Source organism: Vombatus ursinus, unplaced genomic scaffold (assembly GCF_900497805.2).
Source record: "Vombatus ursinus unplaced genomic scaffold, bare-nosed wombat genome assembly UNPS02000749.1, whole genome shotgun sequence".
Lineage (NCBI taxonomy): Eukaryota > Metazoa > Chordata > Mammalia > Diprotodontia > Vombatidae > Vombatus > Vombatus ursinus.
Genome location: NW_020940527.1, coordinates 22,579,291 through 22,603,399, shown reverse-complemented (window position 1 = coordinate 22,603,399; position 24,109 = coordinate 22,579,291). Strand labels below are relative to the sequence as shown.

The following is a 24,109-nucleotide window of genomic DNA, read 5'->3' as shown; positions in this document are numbered from 1 at the left end:
CAAATGAAAAAAAAACCCCACAAAATAACAACAGAAACAAAGCAAACAAAACACTCCTCCTTTGGTTAAATAGAGCCCATTACAGTAAAACAAATACATACGCATCAGCCATGTCTAAAAATGGCTGTGATTCAGCGTCTCACATCCATCATCTCTTGGCAACACGCTTCCTTGTGGGTCCTTGTGGGTCCAGCTTTGTCATTGCATCACTCAGTGTTCTTTCTTCTTTTAAAGTAGGAAAATCTTTTTTTTTCTTTTTTCGAAAGTAGGAAAATCTTGCTAATTATAGGTAGAGCTATGCCAAGGTGGGAAGGGTTGCCTCAGGAGGTGGAGCAGACTCCCCCTCAATGGAAATATTCAAGCAGAGGCAGGAAGACCCACTTGTTGACTGGGTTGTAATAGTCTTTTTTTTTTTTTAGTTATTTTTTTCCCAATTAATAAAATTTTGTTGTTTTTTCCTACCTCCCACCTCCATCTTGCCCAATGAAAAGGGGGTTTCTTTTTTGAATATGATTTGTAGATGATTTTTGAGGTCTCTTCCAACTTGGAAGGGCAGCTAGAGGGCAGAGTGGATAGAGTGTTAGGCCTGGAGTCAGAACTTCAATTCAAATGTGGCCTCAGACACTTACTATGTATGACCTTGGGCAAGTCACTTAACCTTGTTTGCCTCAGTTTCCTCATCTGTAAAATGAGCTGGAGAAGGAAATGGTCAACCAGTATCTTTGCCAAGAAAATCCCAAATGACATCATGGAGAATCAGACACACTGAAACAATTGAACAATTCCAACTCAGAAGTTCTTTGACTCTGAAATTCTTGGAGATGTCAGCTATTATTATTACCATCATGCTTTTAGGTTTGACCTTTCTAACTTGTATTGGTGTATGTGTTCCATCACCCTGTTAAATTTAAGTTACTAATCAGGAATTGTCATTTTTCATCCCTAGGGCCTAGCTTGTAACAGGAGAAATGATGAATTGACAAGATGAAATAGCATGTAAAAGAGCTTTGAAAACTGTAAATGAAGAGCCTCAAAAATATAAGAGAATTACCCCCATCCCCAATATAATGAATGATATAAGACCAGACATGAGTGGCTCAGATAGTAAATGTTCTAGAAATTCAAGGAAAGAAAGATTGTCATGGAATAGAGTGTTCAAGGAAGGTGTGCTTCATGGAGAAGACAGGACTTGAGGCAGACTTGGAGAATGGGTAGGATTTAAATAGTGGGAGACGAAGAGAGCGCAAGATGTGGCTGGGAGCATTACAGATCACTTAATCAACCGAGCATCTGCTATGGAAATAGGATTGTGTGCAGTTTTCTTTGAGGGATAGTCAATTCAGTTTAGCAGAGTGGGTTTGTTTTGTTTTGTTTTTAATTTTTAAAGATAATCTGGCCAAGCTCTGCAGTATTGGTTTTGGTAGCAGGGGACAGAAGGATTCTGTTTCCCATAAGGACAGAACAAGAGGAAATAATAATAGATTCATACTACTTCTTGATGGATTTTGGCTAGATGGACGGGGAAGTGTTTTATGGTAGCTCATAGGCTCAGAGAATCATCGGTTTAGAGCTGGAAGGAGATAGAAGGCAGTAGAAGAGCTTCCAGGGGCATTTCATACATTCTTGTCATCTTACAGCCCTTAAAAATGTGAGAGAGGATCTCAGCTGTCTGAGGTGGTTGAAGTGTGTCTGAAGGAAGATGGATGAGATGACATTTCAGAAGTCTTTTGTGTTTCCCCAAAGTCTAGAATAACAGCAACTTGAAATAATAGTTGTAAAGCTCTTAGACCTGTGCTGAGTAGGCACATAGTAGGTGCCACATAAATATTAGCTATCATCGTCATCATCATCATCATGTCCGCTGTGTGCAGAGCCCCTCATTAAATGCTAGAGGAGATCCAAAGAGAAATGAGACAGCTTCTGTGCCCTCGTAATAATTATAGCTGCCATTTGGAGCCCGCCTCTGACACTTTCTACTTGTATGACCACCTTTGGCATGATACTTCACCTCCCTAGGCCTCAGTTTCCTCATTTGTTAAATGAAAGGGTTGAACTCAGTAGCCTCTGATCTAGATTTCTGATGCTTTGATTTGTCATATAAATACCTGTATGGCCTGATTAACTGTGGGGCTAACCCAGGGCTCTGCTCTGGGTCCTCTTTTCTTTTTGTTCTATGCCATCATCCCCCAGGTGATCTCAGCAGCAACTTGGGTTAAATGGTTATTTCTATGAAGGCAACTCACAGATTCTGCCTTGGTCTCTCCCTTGTGCCACAGTCCTACAACACCAGCTGCCTTTTAGACACCCCAAAATGGATGTCCCATAGATGTCCCAAATGAACAGAAATCATTATCTCCCCCCCTCCCTGCCTCCCTTCTTCCCCTATTACTATCGAGGCCACTGCCATCTTCCTAGTCCCCCAGGCTGGTCACTGTGGTGTCTCCTATATCTCTCACTCCCACTCACCCCATCTGTCGAATCCAGTACAAAATCTTGTTTCTACTGTCACAACATATCTGGTATACATTTCCTCTTCAATCACCCAGCCTCCATTTTAGTTGAAGTCCTCATTGCCTCTCACCTGGACTATGCAATAGTCTTCCAATTGGTCTCCCTGCCTCAGCTCTCTCCATACATTGATCTACTTTGACACTCAGTCACTAAGTGATTTTCCTTTAAAAATTATATGTGTATATATATAATATACGCATACACATATGTACATACACATACATACATATAGTTAGTTAAATGTTTCCCAATTATTTAACTATTTCCCAATTCAAAATGATTTTCCTAAAGCATAGACCTGCCCATGTCATTCCCCTCTTCACTAAATTTCAGTGGTTCCTGTTTCCCCATGATCACATACAAAGCCTTCTGTTTGACTTTGAAAGAAAGCTCTTCCTAACCTGGCTCCTTCCTACCTTTTGGTTTCTTAAACTTTACTCCTTTCCCCACACTTGGTGATCAGTTTGCTGTTTCTCCACTTGATGACAGCCCCCACAGTTCCCTGTCTCTGGTCTCCATGCTCAGAATGCTCTGTGCTCTCCCCCTTGCCCCCTTGGTTTCTGTCAAGACGCAGCTCAACTTCTACCTTCTGCAAGAGGCCTTTCCCAGTTCCCCCAGCTGTGTTTAACAACTTTGTGTGTATTTGTATTTATTGGTTTTATATTTTGTTGTATGTATATGTCTGTCTGCTTGTGGTCTCTCCCAACAGAATGTTAGCTAGCTCCTTGTGTTCAGGCATCGTTTTCTCCTTTGTACTGAATTTGTTGACTGAAGTCACCGATTCAGGGCCAGGATGGTCAACCACTAGGTGGTAGGGCAGCTGAATTCTCATGGTTCTTTCTTCTGTTCCCAGGATGAATCAGCTGAAGGTCCTGGCTGGCAGGCTTCGACCTCAGGCCACCCAGCTTCTGGCGAAACTCAATGTCTCACTGCTGGGCCAGCGAAGTATGTCTTCTAGGTCGCCTGAGGCCTTCCTAAGCAGTACCAACAGTAGCTATGTGGAGGAAATGTACTTTGCATGGCTGGAAAACCCACAGAATGTGCACAAGGTTGGTGAACCCCAAAGATTCTGGAGAGGCAGCATACTGCTTCCTTTCTCCCCTCCAGGGGAGGTGTTGGGATTTAAGTGGAAGAGGGGCTGGGCGGTGGTGGTCTTAGTGTACCTGTGCAGAAGCCTCTCTTTTCAGAGAGGCACTAGCACTAGGGTGCTTGTGTGAGGCCTGGATTCTAGTCCATTTCTACCAGTGACTTGCTGGGTGACCTTGGGTGATTTGCTTGATCTCTCTGGATCTTGGTTGACTTTATTTGTGAAGAAGGCTGTTGTGTCCCAAGCCTATAAACTCTGTCCAGTTTAGATCAACAAAGGGTTTGTTAAAGGGTTTTCTGGGAGCCTGTCCTTTGTGTAGGCAGAGGAGGTATTTGATCTATACGGTGATTTAAGGGAAGCTTCTCTAGGCCAGAATATTTGCCTCATTATTTTGTCAATTTTAGGCCTGAAGTCTTTTTTTTTTTGGTTAGGCAATCAGGGTTAAGTGACTTGCCTAGGGTCACACAGCTAGTAAGTATCATGTTTCTGAGGTCAGATTTGAACTCAGGTCCTTCTGACTCCAGGCCTGGTGCTCTATCCACTGTGCCACCTAGCTGCCCCGTCATTAGAGTTTTAATTAATTGCATATCCCAGCTGTGTGACCTAGGGTTTGTCCTTACCTCCCTTGACCTCCTCATCTATAGAACTTGGGGGCTAAATTATGTGACCTTTCAAGTCCAAATTCTTCAGCTTTAAATCCTACTATAATTTGATGGTGGCCTCTTGCTGTTTTGGGGTAAGTATTCTTGGTTTAGAAACCACCAAATGAAGTCAACTTTGATTTATGAAAGTGCCTCCTAACCTAGGACCACCACTGATAGGCCCTAAAGATCATGAGTGTCAATGTCAGATTTTCTAATTCCATTTTTTTCCATCCCACCAACATGTCTGAACTTGGAATCTGAGGGAGAATTCCAGGCTGAGACCTCAAATAAAGATGCTGGGACAGTGCTTTTTTCAATTGTGGAGCAAAAGCCGTCCAATAAGTGTTTATTGAATTAATAAAAAGCCCAAAATACAAAATGACATTCTGAAAAAATGTAGCTGTGATGGTGATCTATTTTAAAAACAGATATAATCTTAGGAAGAAGAAAAACCATCATTCATAATTAGCTCCATATCATTATCAATTCCTTCCATCATCTCTAGGATGGAAAAAAAGCATGGGTTGTACTTTCCATGTTACAGTTGAAGCTATGACTCAGAGGAAAATGCCATTCAGAGGAAACAATTGTAGTTAGTAAGATGGAAAATACTGGGAGGTAAAGCAGGCGACTTATTGAGTTTGTGTTTCAGTGGAGGGGAGAGTGTGAGTGTGTGTGTGTGTGTGTGTGAGACAGAGACAGATACAGACAGAGACACAGAGAGAGAGACAGAGAGAGAGGAAGAAAGGGAGAAAGAGAGAGACAGAAAGAGAGATGTCACCCAGTAGATATTACCTTCCAAGGTCTAGACTGAGATCTCTTCTATCTTCCTTCCTGTTCTGGTCTTTTTGCTCTTCCCCATATATGACTCTCCATTTCCCACCTCTTTGCCTTTGTATGTATCTCCATACCTGGAATGCACCCCTCCTCACTGCCATACTTGGACTCCCTAGTTTCTTTCAAAACTTAGCCCAGATTCCATCTCCTCACCACTCCAGATGTGAGTGCCACCTCATAAAGATTTTGCATGTCTTGTATGTAATTATATATGTAACATGTCTCTCCCTATAGAACATAAGCTCCTAGAGGGCCTGGTTTCATTTTTGCCTTTGTATACCTAATGACTAGCACAGTACCTGGAACATAATAAGTCTTTAATAAAGTACTTATCAATTGGTTGCTTGCTCTCAGTATCTCTGCTACTGCTAAGCTGGGCCAGATCAAGGAATAGTGGGGAGGTTATCCTTTCTTTCTGTGGAAAAAGTTTTAGACTTATTCTCCTTGGTTGTCAAGCTTTGAACAATTGGTGGAAGTTATAGGGAGGCTCATTTTGCCTCAATATTACAGAAGAACATCTTAACAATCAGAGTTGTCCTAAAATGGAATGACCTCCTCCTTGGTGTTAGGAGCAGGGGTGGGGAACCTGTAGCCTGGAGGCCACATGTGGCCCTCTAGGTTCTCAAGTGACTGAATCTGGATTTGGATTCAAAGGGCTGCACTTGAGGACCTAGAGGGCCACATGTGGCCTCCAGGCCACAGGTTCCCCACCCCTGGGTTAGAGAATTCCTTGTCCTGAGGTTTTAAAGCAGATGATAGATGACCACTTGCAAAGGATCCCTTTTTATGGACGGGATTGACACTTCAGGCAAGGTTTGGACTGGATGACCTTGAAGGTTGTTGACACAGTGGAAAGGCCACTGGTTCTGAATTCAGAGGGCTTAGGTTCAAATCCCATGCCTGGCATGCACTATTTGTGTGATCTTGGGCAAGTCACTGGAGGGGCAAGGCCCCTTCTAGCTCCATGTTTATGAACCCCAAGAGGCTCTGAGTCAGGGGGAAATGACTTGAGTGAGGCTGATGTCTGGAGAGGAGAGGCTTTAGGAAATAGTGACTGCGGAAAGACTGAGATGGGATCTGATGTCTGGAAAACTTCAGAGTGACTCCCATTCCCCTCATGCCGTGCCTCCAAGGGCCCACCATGAGGGTTTCTGGGTCACTTCATGTGTTCCCCAGCATGAAGTGAGTTGAGCAGCACATGAGGGAGCTCAGGGGGCTCGACTAGGATGGTCCAGGGAACATTGCAAAAATCAGCGGGGAGAAAGTGAATTAACTCATTTGCAAAGAGTAAGACACTGTAGGCAGTGGGAACAATGTGAATCTTAAATGAAACAACAGAAGGAAAGCACTTTGAAAACCTTAAAGCACCAGTTAGAGCACTCTAAGTTTGGCCACACTACATAGCTTCTTTCATTGGATTCTCCATTCATTCATTCATTCACTCAATCAACAAACATTTATTAAATGTCTACTCTATGCAGATCTCTGTGCCCAAGATACTTGGGAAAATACAAATTTTAGCTGAGAAACATTTCTATTCTCGTAGAGGTGAGGCTAGTAAGGGAATAAGACATATTCATAGATAACCAAATACAGAATGTTGCATGATTAATACAGGTATCCCAAAAGTCTTAGTGCAGCTTAAAGCTTAAGCTAATAAAACTTAAAGCTGCACTAAGACCTTTTGGACACCCTGTGTATATTGTGTGGTGTTATGTGTTTAACCATGTCAGTCTTATGTATATGTTTATAATATGCAAGCACATATATTATGTGATAAGAATGTTTTGGGGGGAATCAGGACCTGGGAAGAACCCAAAATTCTTTGCACCCATCTTCATTATTCCTGGAGAGTTACTGGGGTTAGGATAACATTCTGAGTGCAGTCTCTAATTAGATTTAAACAATATAATAATTAATAAGTTTTCAAAGTTATATTATAAATGATAAATAATTATTATGTGTGTGTATTTATAATAATATATATGTAATATATATTTATGATACATGTATGTATGTGTAAATAAATAAAGGTTATTTCCCTAAGCTTTAATAGCCTAAAACTACACTAGGATTTTTGGGATACTAGGTATATTGGAACAATAAAACAAAGTGTTATATGAGGTTCAAGGGGGAAGGTGGTCAGAGGAATCAGAGAAGTTTTTCTGGAGAAAGCAGCCTTTGAGTTGGGCTTTCACTGTCCAGGGTTATGGAAGTGCAAATCCTGGTTGAGGTTGGAATTTATGTTTTTGCTACCAGCTGTTTCTTAAGCCTTCTATACCAACCCCAACCCCTAGTAGTAAATTGTGACTTTCTGGTAGGCCCTCTTGTGGGTATCTCCTGCCTTCCTACCTATTCCTTAGGACCCTTACTTTATCTTTAAAGTGCTGTCAAGTGCTACTTAGTATTATTGTTGATATTAATAATGCTATCATCATCATCATCGCTGTCATCACCTGTCTACCCCATTTCCCCATTTCTGCCTCTAGTCCTGGGATGCCTTTTTTCGATCTGTCAGCATGGGAGCTGCCCCAGATCATGCCCAGCAAGGGTTTCCATCCACTACTCATAAAGCAGCTATCCAAGATGGCCCTGGACTGGCCAAGAGCAATGCCATGACAGAGAAGCTGGTGGCGGATCACTTGGCCGTGAAATCTCTGATCCGTGCCTATCAGGTAAGAGCATTTAGATGGGAAGAGAACACACACCTTTAGGGGGAGGAGGAGAGCAGGAAAGCCATTGACCTGTTGGGGGGAAACATAACCTCTTCCTTTAGAGAAATCAGGAAGAGGGATAAAAGTCCAAGCTTTAACTTATGCATCCCCTACTGCCTGGCAGCTAACCATTGTCACCATCTATTAGGGACAGTGTGGTGTAGTGAGAAGGGCATTGGACTTGGAAGGCAGAAGACCTGGGTTTGAGTTGTAGCTTCTGCCTCTTATTAACTGAATGACCATGGACACCTGAAACTCTCTGAGCTGCTGTTTCTTCATCTCTAAAATGTGTGGTACAGATCAAAACATCTGTACTACCTACAAATATCTGAGGAGAGACTTTCATAAGCAGTGAATCTGTTATTGTAGCATCATCACTAGTGCCTGTGAGGAGACGTGATTTTGAGCTAGATTCAGAACTTTAGAGCTAGGAGGGAAATCATCTGGTCGCTCACCCTTTCATTTTACAGATGAATAAAATGGTGTCCACAGAGGGGGGGTGACTCCCCCCAGGTCCCACGACCAGCAGTTGCAGAGCTAGGCCTAAAATTTGTATCTTCTGACTCCCAAGTCTAACATCCTTTCTATCATCCCATATAATGCCCACTGTACTGTACTGCCTTGGTTTGCATTTCTGAAGCTCAGACCGGTTCATAGGGAGAGGAGATGGTCTAGAAGTCTGCTGGGTGCTGGAGGAAGCCATCTCGGAATTAAATTCTTGCATTCTACAGAATTGACTATATTGAGAGCCCTTCTTTATAGGAAAGAAAACAATTCTGATGTGACTCTATCTGGGCTATAGGTCCACAATAGCTCTGTTGCTTTTGCAAAGTTGTGTGCAAATTGGATTTTTGTGAATAAAATATTGCAAATGCATTTGGGTGGGGGTGAACTAGCATTTTTAAAGGAGCCCTATGGTCATTCCTTTCTTGTAAAATTGAGTTCTTTTGTTAACCCTCCTAATTTATCTGGAATTTTTGAATTATGGAGTCTCTGAGTGGTCATCTAGATTAAGATCCTGGATAATTTCTTGCATTCTTGGTCTTGACCAAACATGGCTAATTGCAAAGATGCTCTCTGGGGTTGACTGGGTAATGAACTTTATCATATTTGAATTTTCTAGTAATTAGTGACAGATTGTACCATTTCATCGTGGAAACTTGTCCCTGAAGGGGATTCTTAGACAAAATGCATGTGGGAGGAGTGGTAATTTGGTGTGGGGGAGGGAAGGGTGATGATAAGGTGACATAAAAATTGCCATAATGTCATCCAATTAGCAAATACAAATTGGGAGGGTTGCTCTAATTGTTGATTCCCAGAGGGTGTTTTCATGTCTTAGTTTGATTCAATAAGTACTTATTAAAATGTCCACTACGTTCAAAGCCCTTTGTTAGGTGCTAGGGAAAATTAAGACAAAAAAACAAAAACAATCCCTACCCTCAGAGAATTTGCCTTCTGCTGAGGGAATTAAAATGTACATAGATATGTATGAGGAAAGAGAGAGCTCCCCATCAGTGTTTGGTCTTGAAGGAAGCTAAGACGTCTAAGTGGCAGAGGTGAGGAAGAAGTGTGTACCAGACAGCTACGATAAAGTGGCAAAAGTCTGGGATTTGCAGTCAGAAAACCTGAATTCAAATCCTTTCCCCCCTGCAAGTCAAGTAACCTATCTGGGCCTCAGTTTCCTCATCTGTAAAATGAGGAAAGATGGCTCTAAGATCCTTCCCAGCTATAAATCTGTCATCCCACAAGTCAAGTCTGGAGTTGAAGTGGACAGCCTTTTAGAAGGAACTGAGATAGGCAATGGAATGATGCGTTCCTGACCTATTTGGCTGGAATGTGGAGTGTGTGAAGAGGAATAAGTCTAGGAAGAGAGATTGGAGCCAGATAGTGAAAGGCTTTAGGAATTTGTGTTTTATTCTGGTACCCACAGGCACACTGGTGAAACCACTGCTGGATTTTGAGGAGGGGGATGACATGGTCAGGTCTGTGATTTAGAAAGCTGATTTTGACAGCTGTGTGGAGGAGTTGGTTTTAATTTTATGGCCAATACCTTGGCATTTCTTCATTTGAGGGTCATCAGTTTATAGACATAATCATTCTGATGCTCCATGCAAGTAAAAAGCAACTTAACTTAATTGTGGTTATATTTATGTTTTCCTTTTTAAAAGAAAGTCTTCTTTGGCTTTTAAAATAAAGAACAAGAAACATAAAAACTATAAAATATCATATATATACATGTATATATACATTAAATGCACACACACACACACACGGTTATATATTTCATATGCTGATACGTGATAGAATCACATATTTGGGGATTTGAAACCTGCCAACAAGATTAGGATACAGGGAGGGATTTTGGGGTAGTGGTAATATTTACCATATTTATTCATATAAATCTGTATATATCTAATGCTATCTATCTATATTTATATAAATCTATATATATCTATATATTTATATCTATATATAATATGATATATACCTATATATAATCCATCCATATATAAATATATACATACGTGTATATATATGTGTGTGTGTGTATGTGTATATATATATATATATATATATATATATATCTTTTTAAACTTTTAAGTCATTTTAGGCCTACTTTGTGGGAGACTGCTGCGCGGTGGAAAATATGAGGCCTTAATAGGCATTGCTGGGATCACTGGCTCCGTAAGCTTAAGAATGGTATTTCTGTGATGCCTGCATGAATAAATAGTGTCACCTCTCTGTTGGGTGTTAAGTGGAGGGAATTCTGTGCCCCCTGTTTTCAGAGGTGTGAGACTGTCTGGCTATATCCTCCACTGCTCACTTGTAACCTTCTCCCCCAACAGATCCGGGGTCACCATGTGGCCCAACTGGATCCCCTTGGAATTCTGGATGCTGACCTGGACTCGTTTGTACCTTCGGATTTAATCACCACCATCGATAAGCTGGGTGAGAAGCAGCAGCCACCTCCTGAAAGAAGGGCCCAGGCACTAGTGGGGGGTTGGTATGCTCTGGGTCAGGGGTGGTCATCATCAGCCTGTGGAAGTCTTCCTTCCTTTTTTGCCATCATTGCCAGTCAATCAACTAGCATTTATCAAGTGCCCACTATTTTCCAGGCACTATGCTAAACTCTGGGCATTCTAAGAAAAGGCGAAACCCATTTCCTGCACTCAAGGAGCTCACGGCCGTACAGGGGAGACCATATATAAATAACTCTGTACAAACAAGTTAAATGGGGTAAATTGGAGATAATGAACTGAGGGAAGGCACTGGCATTGAGGGAGATCAAGAATGGTGGCGTCCTGCCCAAGGTGGGACTTCATTTGCTGACGTCAGTCACTCAGGAGCCAAAAAAGAATGGACATTCAAACTGTGTCCCCATCCTCAGCCTTCTGCTCACCTCAGAGACACTGCATCTGATGTGGGCGTGGATTAATGACTGAAGTTCTTGCTGTCTACCCCACCAGTTCCCTATAGTCACTCTCTTCTAGAAATACCACGTAGATATAGGGTCTTCTTTAGACTAACAGGACAGTGGTGGTTCAGCGTAATATGTACTCTGTGAAGAATGAAAGGATTCTGACTATGTTCTAGCTTGACCTTTTTGAATCTTGCACTATCATATCATAACCTCTTCTCTCTTAATAGTCTTTCTCTCCAACACTTCTCCATCTTTCATCTCTTTTATTCATACAGTGTTCCTGAGAGGAAGGGGCAGAGACAAATCTACGCATTTTACAAAGGGAGAAAATAAGACCAGAGAAGCTAAGGGAATCACCCCCAGTCACGTAGTAGTAACACTGGGCTATAATCAGGGACCTAAGCCCCATGACCAGTGGTGTTCTCATTAGACGTCACTACTTGCTCTTAAAGGGACTTGGGCTTCTCCTTCTTGTTCATGGTACAGTGGTTGAGAGCCACTCTGATTGGATGTTGTTAGAGTGCCATTGTATACCCTGCTTCCTCTTGCTCTCTGCTCACGGTCATTTCAATGCAGCCCCTCACCATGCCAGTCTCTTTGATGAGTTTCTGATGTTTTTTCTTTTGTATACTCTCATGCCATCAGCCTTCTATAATCTCCATGAATCTGACCTGGACAAGGTTTTCCGTTTGCCCACAACCACCTTCATTGGGGGCACAGAGAGCACCCTGTCCCTGAGAGAGATTATCAAGCGCTTGGAGGTGAGCAAATCATACCAAAGGTCTCAATCCTGAGGAATATGTAGATTTTAGCTTCCAGAAAGACAATGAGAGAGGGATACTCTAAGGGATGGGATATGTGAAGGGAAAGAAGCATGGTTTGGGTGTTGTTTATGTTTTTTAAAGGAAGGACAATCTTCAGAAGAAGTGGGTTGGATTGAGTCTCTCCTAAAAGGCTACACAGCATGGTCTTTGAGCCTTATTCCTTCTCCACTTGAAGGTCAAGTGGTTAGATAGCTCCCTGGTCATTAATTAGCAAGTAATGTGCTGTCTCAAGGTCCAAAGTGAAATTGATAGAAAAATGAAATTCTGATAGCGTCTTTTTGAGAATGTGTCAGTCAGCCGTGACTTTGCCAGGTTCTGTCCTGGCCTCCCGAAGGTTTGTTCCCATTTCCCTCTTCCCTTGGTTCTCTGTATGAAAAGAATGAGGTTGTGACTTGCCAGACTTGTGGAATTTCCCTGGGCCCCTCTCTTCCTCTCCAGAACACTTACTGCCAGCACATCGGCCTGGAGTTCATGTTCATTAATGACGTGGAACAGTGTCAGTGGATCCGGAGGAAGTTTGAGACTCCTGGAGTGATGAAATTCACCAACGAGGAGAAGAGGACGTTGTTGGCCCGGCTGGTGCGGTCCACCAGGTGTGGTTTCAGGAGTCAGAGGGGGCTCTGGGAGCATTTAAACCTCCTGCTTCCTGGGACCATTTTGGATTTGGCTCTCTCAGTGAGGGGAATTAAGCACCATCCTGTCCACTACTGGTGTGCAGAGGGAAGGCCTGGGCTGCCCAGTTGGAAACCCAACAATGAGTAGGTTAAAAGCAAGATTCAGAACAGTATTCTGTTTCTGACTTGAGAGAAGGCCCTGCAGAAATTCCACTGGGACAGACTTTTCTTTGGTGGCTTGGAAAGGTATTATTTATCCCTGATGTTATTTCTGAACTGAGCCAGGTAGATATGTTCATGGAACAGAGTAGTCTTGGGATGAGAGGAGCATTTGGGATTGGAAATAAGGCAAGAATGTCAGAAAGCTAAATATTGGCTATTGAGGCAGTTTGCCCCGCGTTAGATCCCAAATGGCAGGAACACGGACTCAGACCAAATCCCCACTCTCTAAGGGAGTAGCAGAGAACACCAGCTCCCCCCACCCGCCACTCATTATTTTTCAAATGAACTTTGTTTAATTGAGCAGAGGTGACTACATAAGTATACCTGTTGCTACACAGGTGGGAGCTGGGGGAGAGAAGGGGTTGTTTTTGGTGGGGGTTGGGTTTAGGGGACTAGTGAGGCCATTTGGTAGAACCACAAATTCCCTTTCCTCTTTGGTGGGCCCGGTCCCGGCGTGCCCCACACCTGGGTGTATTTAGGGGCTAAGACTGGTGCCATCTGATGCTGCTAAATGGCAGAACCTACAGCCCTTCCTTATACCCTAGGTTCTCCATGTTGGTTTTATTGAGGGTCCTGCTTACTGTTGGCACCTTCTTCTTCTCCACAGAGAGAGAATATTGGGCTGACTACTCCAAACTTTTGCTCCTCCCACCTCTTGGACAAAGACAAATGAGCTAGGCAGCCATTGGCTTCTCCCCATATCTCCTGAGATGAGGCAGATTGACTTTGGATCTTAGGTTCATTGGCTCGTAGGGCTGGTGCCTGAGCTTATTTTAAAAAACGTTTTGATGACTTTATTTCAGTATAATTGATTTTCTTTGTCATCCTGTGCATTTTATTTTATATATTTAAAAACACTGTTCTGGGAAGAGGTCCATAAATTTTACGAGATGGTCAGAAGGCTTCACGACACAAAAAATATTAAGACCCCTCTCTGGTATAGTGCAAGACTATCTATCTCTTTCCCCAATATGAATAAGCTACGTTCGACTTAAATCTAACATTTTGTCAAAAGATCTGCTTCTCCTCGACACAGTTGTGTGTTGGTTGGGTCCACTCCTGTGGACTCCCATGAGTGTGCCTGCTAGCGTCTCTTGAAGATACTGACCCTCCTCTTCCCCTCTCCCTATGGCAGATTTGAGGACTTCCTGGCCCGGAAGTGGTCCTCAGAGAAGCGGTTCGGCTTGGAGGGTTGCGAGGTCATGATTCCTGCCCTCAAGACGATCATCGACAAGTCAAGCGAGATGGGGATTGAGAACGTGATTCTGGGAATGCCTCACAGGTGGGAGCTGGGGAGAAAGGAACTGTTTGTGGGAGTGACGGGGTTTAAGGGGGCTAGTGAAACTCTTTGGGTAGGACCGGATTCCCTTTTCTCTCAGGCAGATCCAGTACCAGCATGTCTAGCTCTTGGGTTATGTCTAGGGTCTACAGCTAGTGCCATTGAGTGAACCTTTAGCCTTTCTATGCCCTCTAGGTCCTTGGGCAGATCCTTTTACTATTCTGAGATGAAGGATGAGCCCAACCTTACAAATACTTTAAAAAAAAATGAACCAGCCCAGAGTTGCACAGTTGTTACAGAATTTTCCTCACCACATCCTGGGCCATGCCTAGTTGTCATCTGGGGCTTTACTTACTGTTGGGGAGAATGAGGAGAGAGGCAGAGAGGTTGGTGGGAGTAAATTGAAAATTCTTGTCATACTAATATCTTTAGAACTTTACTCTAGAGGCTCCTTCCTCTCCTTCATTTGTCCGTCCATCCATTTGTCCCCATGTGTATCCATTCCTCATCCACCATCGTCAACAGAGAAGATGTCTAGACTTTCAAAGTTGGGAGGGACTTCAGAATCATCTCGCCTTCCCCTTAACCATCACATGAATACCTTCAACAGCATCTCTAGCAAGAGGTCAGATACTTCTGCTCCTGTAAACTCCAGTGATGGAGAATTTGCTATCTCACAATGAAGCCCATTTCACTGATGGAAGACTCAATATCTCACAAGGAATCCATTCCATTTGGGGGCATTGTTAATAAATTTGTGTTATAGTGTAAAAGAGTACTAGATTTGGATTCAGAGGACATAGGTTCAAATCCAGGCTCCACTCTTTAGTAGATATGTGAGAGGCAGAATGGAATAGTGAGTAGAGAGTCAGTCTTGTAGCCAGGAAGACCTGGGCTCAAAGTTCTGCCTCTGATATATATGCTGACTATGTGACCTCAGGCGAGTTACTTAACCTCTCTGAGGCCTTGGTTTCTATATCTGTAGATTAGACTGGATAACATCAAGGTCTCTTCAAACTCTCAATCTTTATTCTTTTGATCTTTATGCTGAGTCAAAATATCTTGCTATAATTTCCACTCTTTGGCCCTAGTTTTCCTTTCTAGAACCATCCATACAAGTTACAATCTCTCTCCCATGACAACAGTTCAAATACTTGAAGATCTTTGCCCTTTCTAGCCTTCCCTTCTCCAAGTTATAAACGTGCCTAGTTGGTTTTCTTTTTTTCCCTTCTCCATAACCTATCTTATGAACAGGGTTTTAAATCCCTGCATTATCTTGTTCCCTTTTTCGATGAGCCATAGCTTTTCAATGCCTGTCCCAAAATGTGGGACTCAGAATAGAAAACAAAACTTGTGAAATTATCTGACTGGGGCAGAGGATAGAAGGACAATTGCCTCCTGTATTCTGGATGCCATGTATCTACTGATAGCGATGGGGGATATGGACTGGACCGGCGGGTGATTTCACTGGTACAGGATACTCCCCAGTTGAGAGAACTCACCCTATCAAGGCAGGTAAGCCATTAAAACATCTGGTCTTCCAGAGCCCCCTAGAGCAATGGTATCAAACTCAAATAGAAACAGATGCCTGCTGGCCACGTATTGACTTTTTTGTTGTGATTTTTTTCAGTCATTTTCAGTCGTGTCTGACTCTATGACCCCATTTGGGGTTTTCTTGGCAAAGAAGTGGTTTTGCCATTTCCTTCTCCAGTTCATTTTATAGATGAGGAAACTGACGCAAACAGGGTTAAATGACTTGCCCAGGATCACACAGCTAATAAGTGTCTGAGGCCAGATTTGAACTCAGGAAGAGGAATCTTTCCAACTCCAGGCCTGAAGATCTATCCACTGAACCACTTAGCTGCCATACTGATTTAGAAAACCACAAATTAACATTATATATGTTTTATTGTATTTTTATTTATTTTGTTAAACATTTAAAATTGCATTTTAAAATTACATTTTAATCAGGTTCAAGTGCATTCACAAGTTTTATGGGCAGCAGTGGCTAGAGAAAAAATGACTTGCCCAGGCTCACACAGGCAGTATGTGTCACAGGCAGGTCTTGTGCCCAGCTCTTTCTGGCTTTTGAGGCTGGTTCTCTCTCAACTACATCAAGCTGCTTTTCACATATCTATTAAAAAATCCTAAAATTTCATTAGCTTTTTAGCTGCCAAGGTACTGTTGCTCATATTGTGCTTGGAGTGTATATACTAATACCCCTGGGTCTTTTCTCATGAATCTCCCTCACGTTTCACCTTCTCCATCCTCTCCTACACATTTGGGTTTTTTTTAACCCTTCCCTTAAGTTCAGGACTTTACACTTATCCTTATTCCATTTCATCTTATTAGATTCAACCCATCATTCCAACCTAAGGACATCATTTTTGAACCCTGATTTGGTCATTTATTGTATTAGTTTTCCCTCTCAGTATCATGTCACCAATAAATTTAATGGATAATGCCTTGCAGCTCTCTACTCCCCACCTCTCTCCCCATTAATATTGATTCATTAATCAGTGCCCTTAATATCTGATCATTCAGCCAGTTCAGAATCCTTCTCACTATATTATCATCTAGGACATACTTCTCCATCTCATCCATAAGAATATTATAAAAGACTTTGGTTTGTGCTTTGCTGAAATGCAAATATGCTTTGTTTGTGGCATTTCCTTGATTTACCATCAAGTAACTTACTAGTTTCATAAAAGTTACAAAGATAAGTCTAGAATAGCATCATTTATCCTTAATGACCCCACACTGCCTTTTATTTTTAATATTACTTTATTTTTTCCACTTACACGTAAAGACAATTTTTAATTCATTTAATTCATTTAAAAAAATTTGAGTTCCCAGTTTTTTCCCTCCTTCCTTCCCTTCCCCTTCTCTAACACAGTAAACAATTTGATATAGGTTATATATGTCCAATCATATCAAACATCTTTCCATATTAGTCATGTTGTGAAAGAAGAAACACATCAAAAGAAAAAAAACCATGAAAAAATAAAGTTAAAAATAGTATGCTTTGATCTGCAGACAGACTCCATCAGTTCTTTCTCTGGATGTGGATAGCATTTTTCATGGTGAGTCCTTTGGGATTGTCTTGGATAATTTTATCTCTGAGAATAGCTAAGTCATTCATAGTTGGTCATCCTACAATGTTGCTGTTACTGTATACAATATTCTCCTGGTTCTGCTCATTTCACTCATCATCAGTTCATGTAAGTCTTTCCAGGATTTTTCGAAATCCTCCTGCTTATCATTTCTTATAGCACGATAGTATTCCATTCCATTCATTTACCATTTATTCAATCATTCCCCAATTGATGGACACGCCTCAATTTCTGGTTCTTTGCCACCACAAAAAGAGCTGCTATAAATACTTTTGTACAAAGAGGTCCTTTTCCATTTTTTTTTTTTTTGGATCTCTTTGGGATACAGACCTAGTTCCTTGCTGACTTTTAGTGATCACTTCCTTTTCTAATCATTCTTTTAATAATTCATTTTAATTTTTTTTGCCAGGGATCATTGTCAAATTTATCAGTTCATGGATTCTACCTTTTCCCCATAAAAAAAAATAGAAGGACAGATTTTGTCATTCTTAAGCCCTGTGATATTTCTTATCTCCATGATTCTTTAAATACCCAGTAAAGACAAAAATCAGCCATCACATATAGAAGTTTTTTCCCCCCCATTTCCTTCAATATAATTTAATCAGGGGCAGATGACCTGAACACACTGAAGGCCCACAGACACTTTATTACTGTGTCTACATTTATCTTAGGTTTCAGTTTTTTAACCCTTTTGGTTATATCTTTTTCAGTCATTCTCCTCAAACACAGGAGTTAATGGAAATTGAGTAGCTTGACTTTCTCCCTGTCATCAATCATCATTATTTCATCTACCCCAACCTCTACCTGCTTCTTCCTTGTTCTTTTGGCACCAAGAGAGTGGAAAAGAAAATGTTCTTTTTATTTATTTCCGTTAGCATCTTTCAAAAGCCTTAGCTCATTCTTAGCTTTAACCTTCCTGACCCTGTTTTTACAGGAATATGCCACTCAGAGAATATAAAATATTCATCTTTTGTTTATATGTCCTTGCTTCTGTTTTAAAATCAATCAATCAATCAATGATAATTTATCCAGTCTTCACCATGTGTCAGGCACATTACTGGGCACTGGGGGAATGCGGAAGCTAAAAATAAAGCCACATTAGTATTTCTTGACACGTCCCCTCTCACTTCTTTCTAAGCTCATAGATTTAGAGATAGAAGGAACCTTAGAGATCATCTAGTTCAGGGGTCCTTTACCTGGGATCCACAGTCCCTCAAGGCTTCTGTGGGTAGATTTCAGACAGGAAAAAAAAGATCATGTCTTTATTTTCACCAGCCCCTAACTGAACTTTAGCTTTTCTTCCAATTAAATAGGTACCAAACATTATTCTGAACAGCAGTTTGTAGGCTTCATCAGAGTACCAATAACAATGGCTAGCATTGTGAGCTTCTTCATTAGATTGGGAGCTCCTTGAGGGCAGAGACCATAGTTTTGGGTTTGTTTGTTTTTTGTTGTTTTTTGCCTTTTCTTTGCATCTCTAGTGCTTAGCACAGTGCCTGGCACATAGTAGGTTCCTAATAAATGCTTGTTGACGTGTGGTAGCACTTTAAAGTTTGAAAATGCTATGTGTGTGTGTGTGTGTGTTTGTGTGTGTGTGTGTATATGTAATACATATATATATATATACACATAGATAGATATGTTATCTCATTTACATATCTCATTTAGTCCTGTGAGATAGTATTGTTATTATTCCTGTTTTACAAATGAGGAAACAGAGGCTAAATGAAGACTTGCCCAGGGTCACACAGCTAGTAAGAGTAGGAGGCAGTATTTGAACTCAAGTCTTCCTGATTCCGAGTTCACTGATCTTGGCACAGAGTAGGTGCTACATCACTGCCTGGTGTATAGTAGGCACTTAATAAAAGCTAGTTGACTGACTGTATCATCTAGCTGCCAAAGGGGGTCTATAACACAAAAAAGGTTAAGATCCCCTGGTCCAGTCCATTGTCTTCATTTTCCAGATGAGGAAACTGAGGTTGAGATATAAAGTGACTTGCCCAAGAAAACACAGGTAAAGAATGGCAGATTCAGAATTTGAACCCAGTCCCCTGACTTAGAAATCCAGGGTTCTTTCTACCACGCTGTTTGTCATCACATTGGGATTTTGTTTTGAGAGCCTACCATCCTGCCCTCCTGAACTGACACCCTTTTGTAACGTCAGATTGTTGGGAGTTTCCCACAAGAGAATCTTCTGTCCCCAGGGGCCGACTTAACGTCTTGGCCAACGTGATCCGCAAAGAGCTCGAACAGATTTTCTGCCAGTTTGACTCAAAGTTGGAGGCAGCAGATGAGGTTGGTGGTTGATGGTGGCATGGGGCAGGGGAGAGACATATGCTTCGCTCCCCAGTTACTTTTCCAGACCTTCCTTGGGAAGTGGAGAGTGATATTGATTTGGACGAGGTTGGGGGCAGTATTCTCTGCCTAGGGGCTACTTCCTTAACCCCAATGTTTAGGAAACTTCCAAACAAGAATCTGCTTAATAAAATAGTGGGAACTGATTAGAACTGTTCCCTTTGTGGTCCTTGTGACCTGGATCAGTGCTCTCTGGGCATCATGTACAGACTTAGACCAAGGGGCCCTGCCTCAGGGAGCTTTCTGTCTAAGAGAGACATCTCCAACGGGGAAAGACAAGTAGATGAGGTTTCATAAATTTGCCCATGATCCTTGATGCAGGCAGCGGTGGTAGCTACTTCTTTGTTATTGTTCTAGTTTTAGCCTATATGGGACAGTGACAGGGTACCATGTTTCCACTGGGAAAAGCATTGTAGCAAAAAATGGTGTTTCCAGTGAGGACAGTGAGATTATGAAGGCTCAAGAGTAAAACTGACCTACCATGATCCTATATGCCTGATCCCATATACCTGCCAGGGGAAGCTCACTGCTATGTTCTGTGGTTTCCAGGGCTCTGGGGATGTCAAGTATCACTTAGGCATGTACCATGAGAGGATCAACCGCGTTACAAACAGGAACATTGCACTGTCTTTGGTGGCCAACCCCTCCCATCTGGAGGCTGTGGACCCTGTGGTACAAGGGAAGACAAAAGCTGAACAATTCTATCGGGGAGATACAGAGGGCAAGAAGGTAAAGGGTATTTAGAGCAGAAACTGGTGGAGCCATGTTTCCTGGATTATGGAGGGGGAGAGGAAATAGGTATGGGGGAAGTAAGTAAGAACCAAAAGGAGTTTTGATGGAGAAGATGGAACTTCAGCCCTCTTGGAAACCCTCATGTCCCCACACCTTACCTCCTTCCCCAATCTGATGAGGATAGATGCTTAAGATACATACCAAACTGCATGAAATGTGTGTAGCTCAAACAGCTGTCAAATGGGGTCAGTGTCTGAGGCCTAGAGAGGGGCCAGGGGTTAGAGCCAGAATGGAAGGAGATTCAATCATATCTGTCTAGCAAAGATTTCTCTTCCACTAAGGTCATGTCCATTTTGGTCCATGGAGATGCAGCCTTTGCGGGGCAGGGTGTTGTATATGAGACTTTCCATCTCAGTGACCTGCCATCCTATACCACCAACGGCACCATCCATGTCGTGGTCAACAACCAGGTGAGGTGAGGTGGAGGTTGGGGAAGCAAAACAGACGGTCCCAGAGCTGACCGGCATGGCAGTCTTTCGTTTACCCCAAGACCCATCCTTGAAAACCTAGAGAGGTACTTGGGCCATCTGCACAATTTTTCCATTGGGGAAATAGATACACAGAACAGGTTAAGGGAGTCTTGAACAATATCACACAGGAAACTGGTGTCAGATAAAGGACTGGTAGTCTGAGCTCCAAATTTTTTTTTCCGGTTGTCATTTGGGTGATGGTGTTTCTGACCTCCAATGTTTAAGATTCACAGTTGAAAAATAAAACAAAAGTCATGGTTGACCCAACCAGCATCTGAAGACAGTCTAATCCACTATATATAGGAGGCCAACTAGCTGGAATTGACTTGTTAGGTGTAGTCTGCCCACAATCTATAGATACCTTAAGGTTTTAGTGGAAAGAGTAAACTAGACGTTGAGACCTAGATTTGAGTTCCAGCTTTCTCACTAACTAGCTGGGTGACTATAAGGAGGCCAACTGACCTTCTCTGAACCTCAGAGTTCCCAACTATAAAATGAGAAGATGGGACTAGATGACCTCTAGGGCCTATACCAGCTCAAACATTCTATGGTTCCAGGTACCCCAAATCCCACTGGATGGAGTCAGTTAGGATAGCCTGCATGTTCCAGTGCAGGCCTTCTGTCTAGGTAGAGTTGGCTTGCTGGGACTGGTCAGCTCACTGGGCATGACAGTTGGTTGGCTATGGGATACCCAGCATCTCCATTCAATCTACCAGGTACAGCCACCCTCTAGACTGCCCATCTAACAACACTTGGCCTAGACTGTGTCTTTGTGTGGGGGGTGCTTGGTTCTCCAGATAAACCTCTTGGAGAGAAAGCTTCATCATTGTCTCCTGTCTCCAGATCGGATTTACTACAGATCCCCGAATGGCCCGCTCCTCCCCCTACCCCACAGATGTGGCTCGTGTGGTCAATGCGCCCATCTTCCATGTGAATGCGGATGACCCTGAGGCCGTGATGCACGTCTGCAACGTGGCTGCCGAGTGGAGAAACACCTATAACAAGGATGTTGTCGTAGACCTGGTGAGAGCCAGATGAGAGGTTGGGCAGAGAGAGAGAGAGAGAGAGAGAGAGAGAGGGAGAGAGAATGTTTTTGGGATGGTTGGTGGAGTTGGCGTAGAGGAAGCCTCCCTCTCTGATGAGGCTTCCCCTGATGAGGGATATAGGAAGACAGCAACGTAGAGTGGAAAGAACATGGCTCTGAAGCCTCAACATCATAGAATTAGAGTTGGGAGGGACCTCAGAAGACATTGAGTCCAACATCCTCATTTTACAGATGAGGAAACTAAGGCAGAAGAGGCTATGTGATTTGTCCAAGGTCACACAGCTAGTAAGTATCTGAGGCAGATAATTTGCACTCGGAGCCCTAGCCTTAGAAAAAAGAAGATCTCTCAGCTATTGGTGCCACTGAGCTATCTCTCCTACCAAATGGGAGTATGGGGGAGAGGGGAGGGACATAAGACAGGCCTTATATAGTAGATGGTACTGCTTGAACTGAGCCTTCAAGGAAATTAGATTATACAGAGAGGCAAGAGGTAATTAGACTGTCATTCTCCCAAGCAAACAGAGCTTGTCTGATTCCTCTTGTGCCCTGTGAATTGTAAACTGACTATGTAGAAATAAAATGTATGTAACATATATAACATAATATATTTGTTACATATGTTATGTATTGTATTCTCTAAATGTATAATTATATTAATATATCATGTTATAATTAAATGGTATACTGTATAATATTATATATCCTATATGTAACATAGTATATAAATATATACTATGAAGGATATCCACATGCATCCTTGTGTGGGATGGGGGAGTACTGCCTTGGGTTTACAGTGGCGGTCTAGGGATGGTGTTTGGGGTTAGGGTATGCCTCTCAGAATGTGTCTTCTGAGCTGGCTGGTGAATGCGGTGCGACACCTACCTTACCGAGCCTCCCCCACAGGTGGGGTACCGCCGGCGTGGGCACAATGAGGTCGATGAGCCCATGTTCACGCAGCCACTGATGTACAAGCAGATTCACAAGCAGACGACAGTCTTGAAGAAGTATGCAGACAAGCTGATCTCGGAGGGCACTGTCACCCTGCAGGAGTTTGAGGTGGGCTGAGGAGGGTGGGGAGATTCTGGGGTTAGGAATCCAGGGGGTGAGAGACGACTGGGAGAAAAAGGCCCCCGGCTCTGGGACTATGAGTAAGTCACTTAGCCTCTGCTCTGGACAATCTCCAAGACTATGAGTGGCAGAGAAGGTGGCGATCTGCATTGGTAAAGAGAATTTCCTCACTTGGGAGTTCTCTAAACCCTTTGTATCTTATCTGTGTACATGATATATTCCCCTCAGGAGAAATTCCTTAAGAGTAAGGACTCTTTCTTTAGCACATGAGCCTGGCACATAATAAGTGCTTAATAAATGCTTGTTAAATTAAATTGAATTGTTCCGGGGCACCAGGAATCAGATGTGGCCTAGAATTTCCAGCTCACCGTGTGAGCTTGGGCAAGACTCATAATTTGCAGACTCTCCTTTCCGCCTTTCCCATTTCACAAGGGATTGGGGGACGCTCAATTAGTTAATAGTCTGGAGTGTGCTTTGAACATCCTCCGAGTGGGAGAAAAAGGCAGGGACCATTTGAAGACTAGCGCCACACTGTTCCAGTGGGCCTGCACGCTGTGTGGCCCACAGAACATGGCTCACTCATACGGTGCCTTGCTTTCTGTCCTACATTCCCCTGAGGCTCTTGGCCAGCCCTGTGTGCAGCCAGAAGGGTCCCCAGGGAGGCAAGAATGAAGGTTTCCTGGCTGACAGAGGCCCTGGGGAATTGGGGTCTTTGTGGGGAATGGGTGCGAGCCTTCTTTGTCTTCACTGAGCATGTTCATCTTTGCTATAGGAAGAAGTCGCCAAGTACGATAGGATTTGTGAAGAAGCTTATACCAGGTCCAAGGATGAGAAGATTCTGCATATTAAACACTGGCTGGATTCCCCATGGCCTGGTAAAGGGGGTGGCTTCAGAGTGGCTACAGTGGGGGTGGTGTCTCAGTGATCTCTGGGGCACGTTTAGAGGCAGCCAGCTTTCATGGTGCATAAAATGCTGGACCTGGAGTCAGGGCCAAGTTTAAATCCAGATGCTTTACTAGTTGTGTAACATTGTGCACATCCGTCTCCATCAGCCTCAGTTTCCTTCTCTGTTAAATGAGGGTGATAATAATAGCACTTATCTCCCAGGACTGC

The 24,109-nt window shown here is 42.8% G+C and overlaps 1 protein-coding gene across 2 annotated transcripts in view; it reads left to right on the top strand.

Moving 5' to 3' along the window:
* OGDHL (oxoglutarate dehydrogenase like) overlaps positions 1-24,109 on the top strand; it is a 62,142-nt gene that overhangs the window by 16,055 nt on the left and 21,978 nt on the right. For both annotated transcript variants that reach the window (XM_027859493.1, XM_027859485.1), the window contains 12 exons: positions 3,365-3,560; positions 7,569-7,754; positions 10,640-10,742; positions 11,860-11,975; positions 12,477-12,631; positions 14,010-14,156; positions 19,471-19,561; positions 20,171-20,350; positions 20,695-20,823; positions 21,727-21,906; positions 22,832-22,984; positions 23,769-23,871. In XM_027859493.1, coding sequence (XP_027715294.1) covers positions 3,366-3,560; positions 7,569-7,754; positions 10,640-10,742; positions 11,860-11,975; positions 12,477-12,631; positions 14,010-14,156; positions 19,471-19,561; positions 20,171-20,350; positions 20,695-20,823; positions 21,727-21,906; positions 22,832-22,984; positions 23,769-23,871 — 1,738 coding nt within the window. In that variant the 5' untranslated portion in view covers position 3,365. The remainder of the gene's footprint in view (positions 1-3,364; positions 3,561-7,568; positions 7,755-10,639; positions 10,743-11,859; positions 11,976-12,476; positions 12,632-14,009; positions 14,157-19,470; positions 19,562-20,170; positions 20,351-20,694; positions 20,824-21,726; positions 21,907-22,831; positions 22,985-23,768; positions 23,872-24,109) is intronic.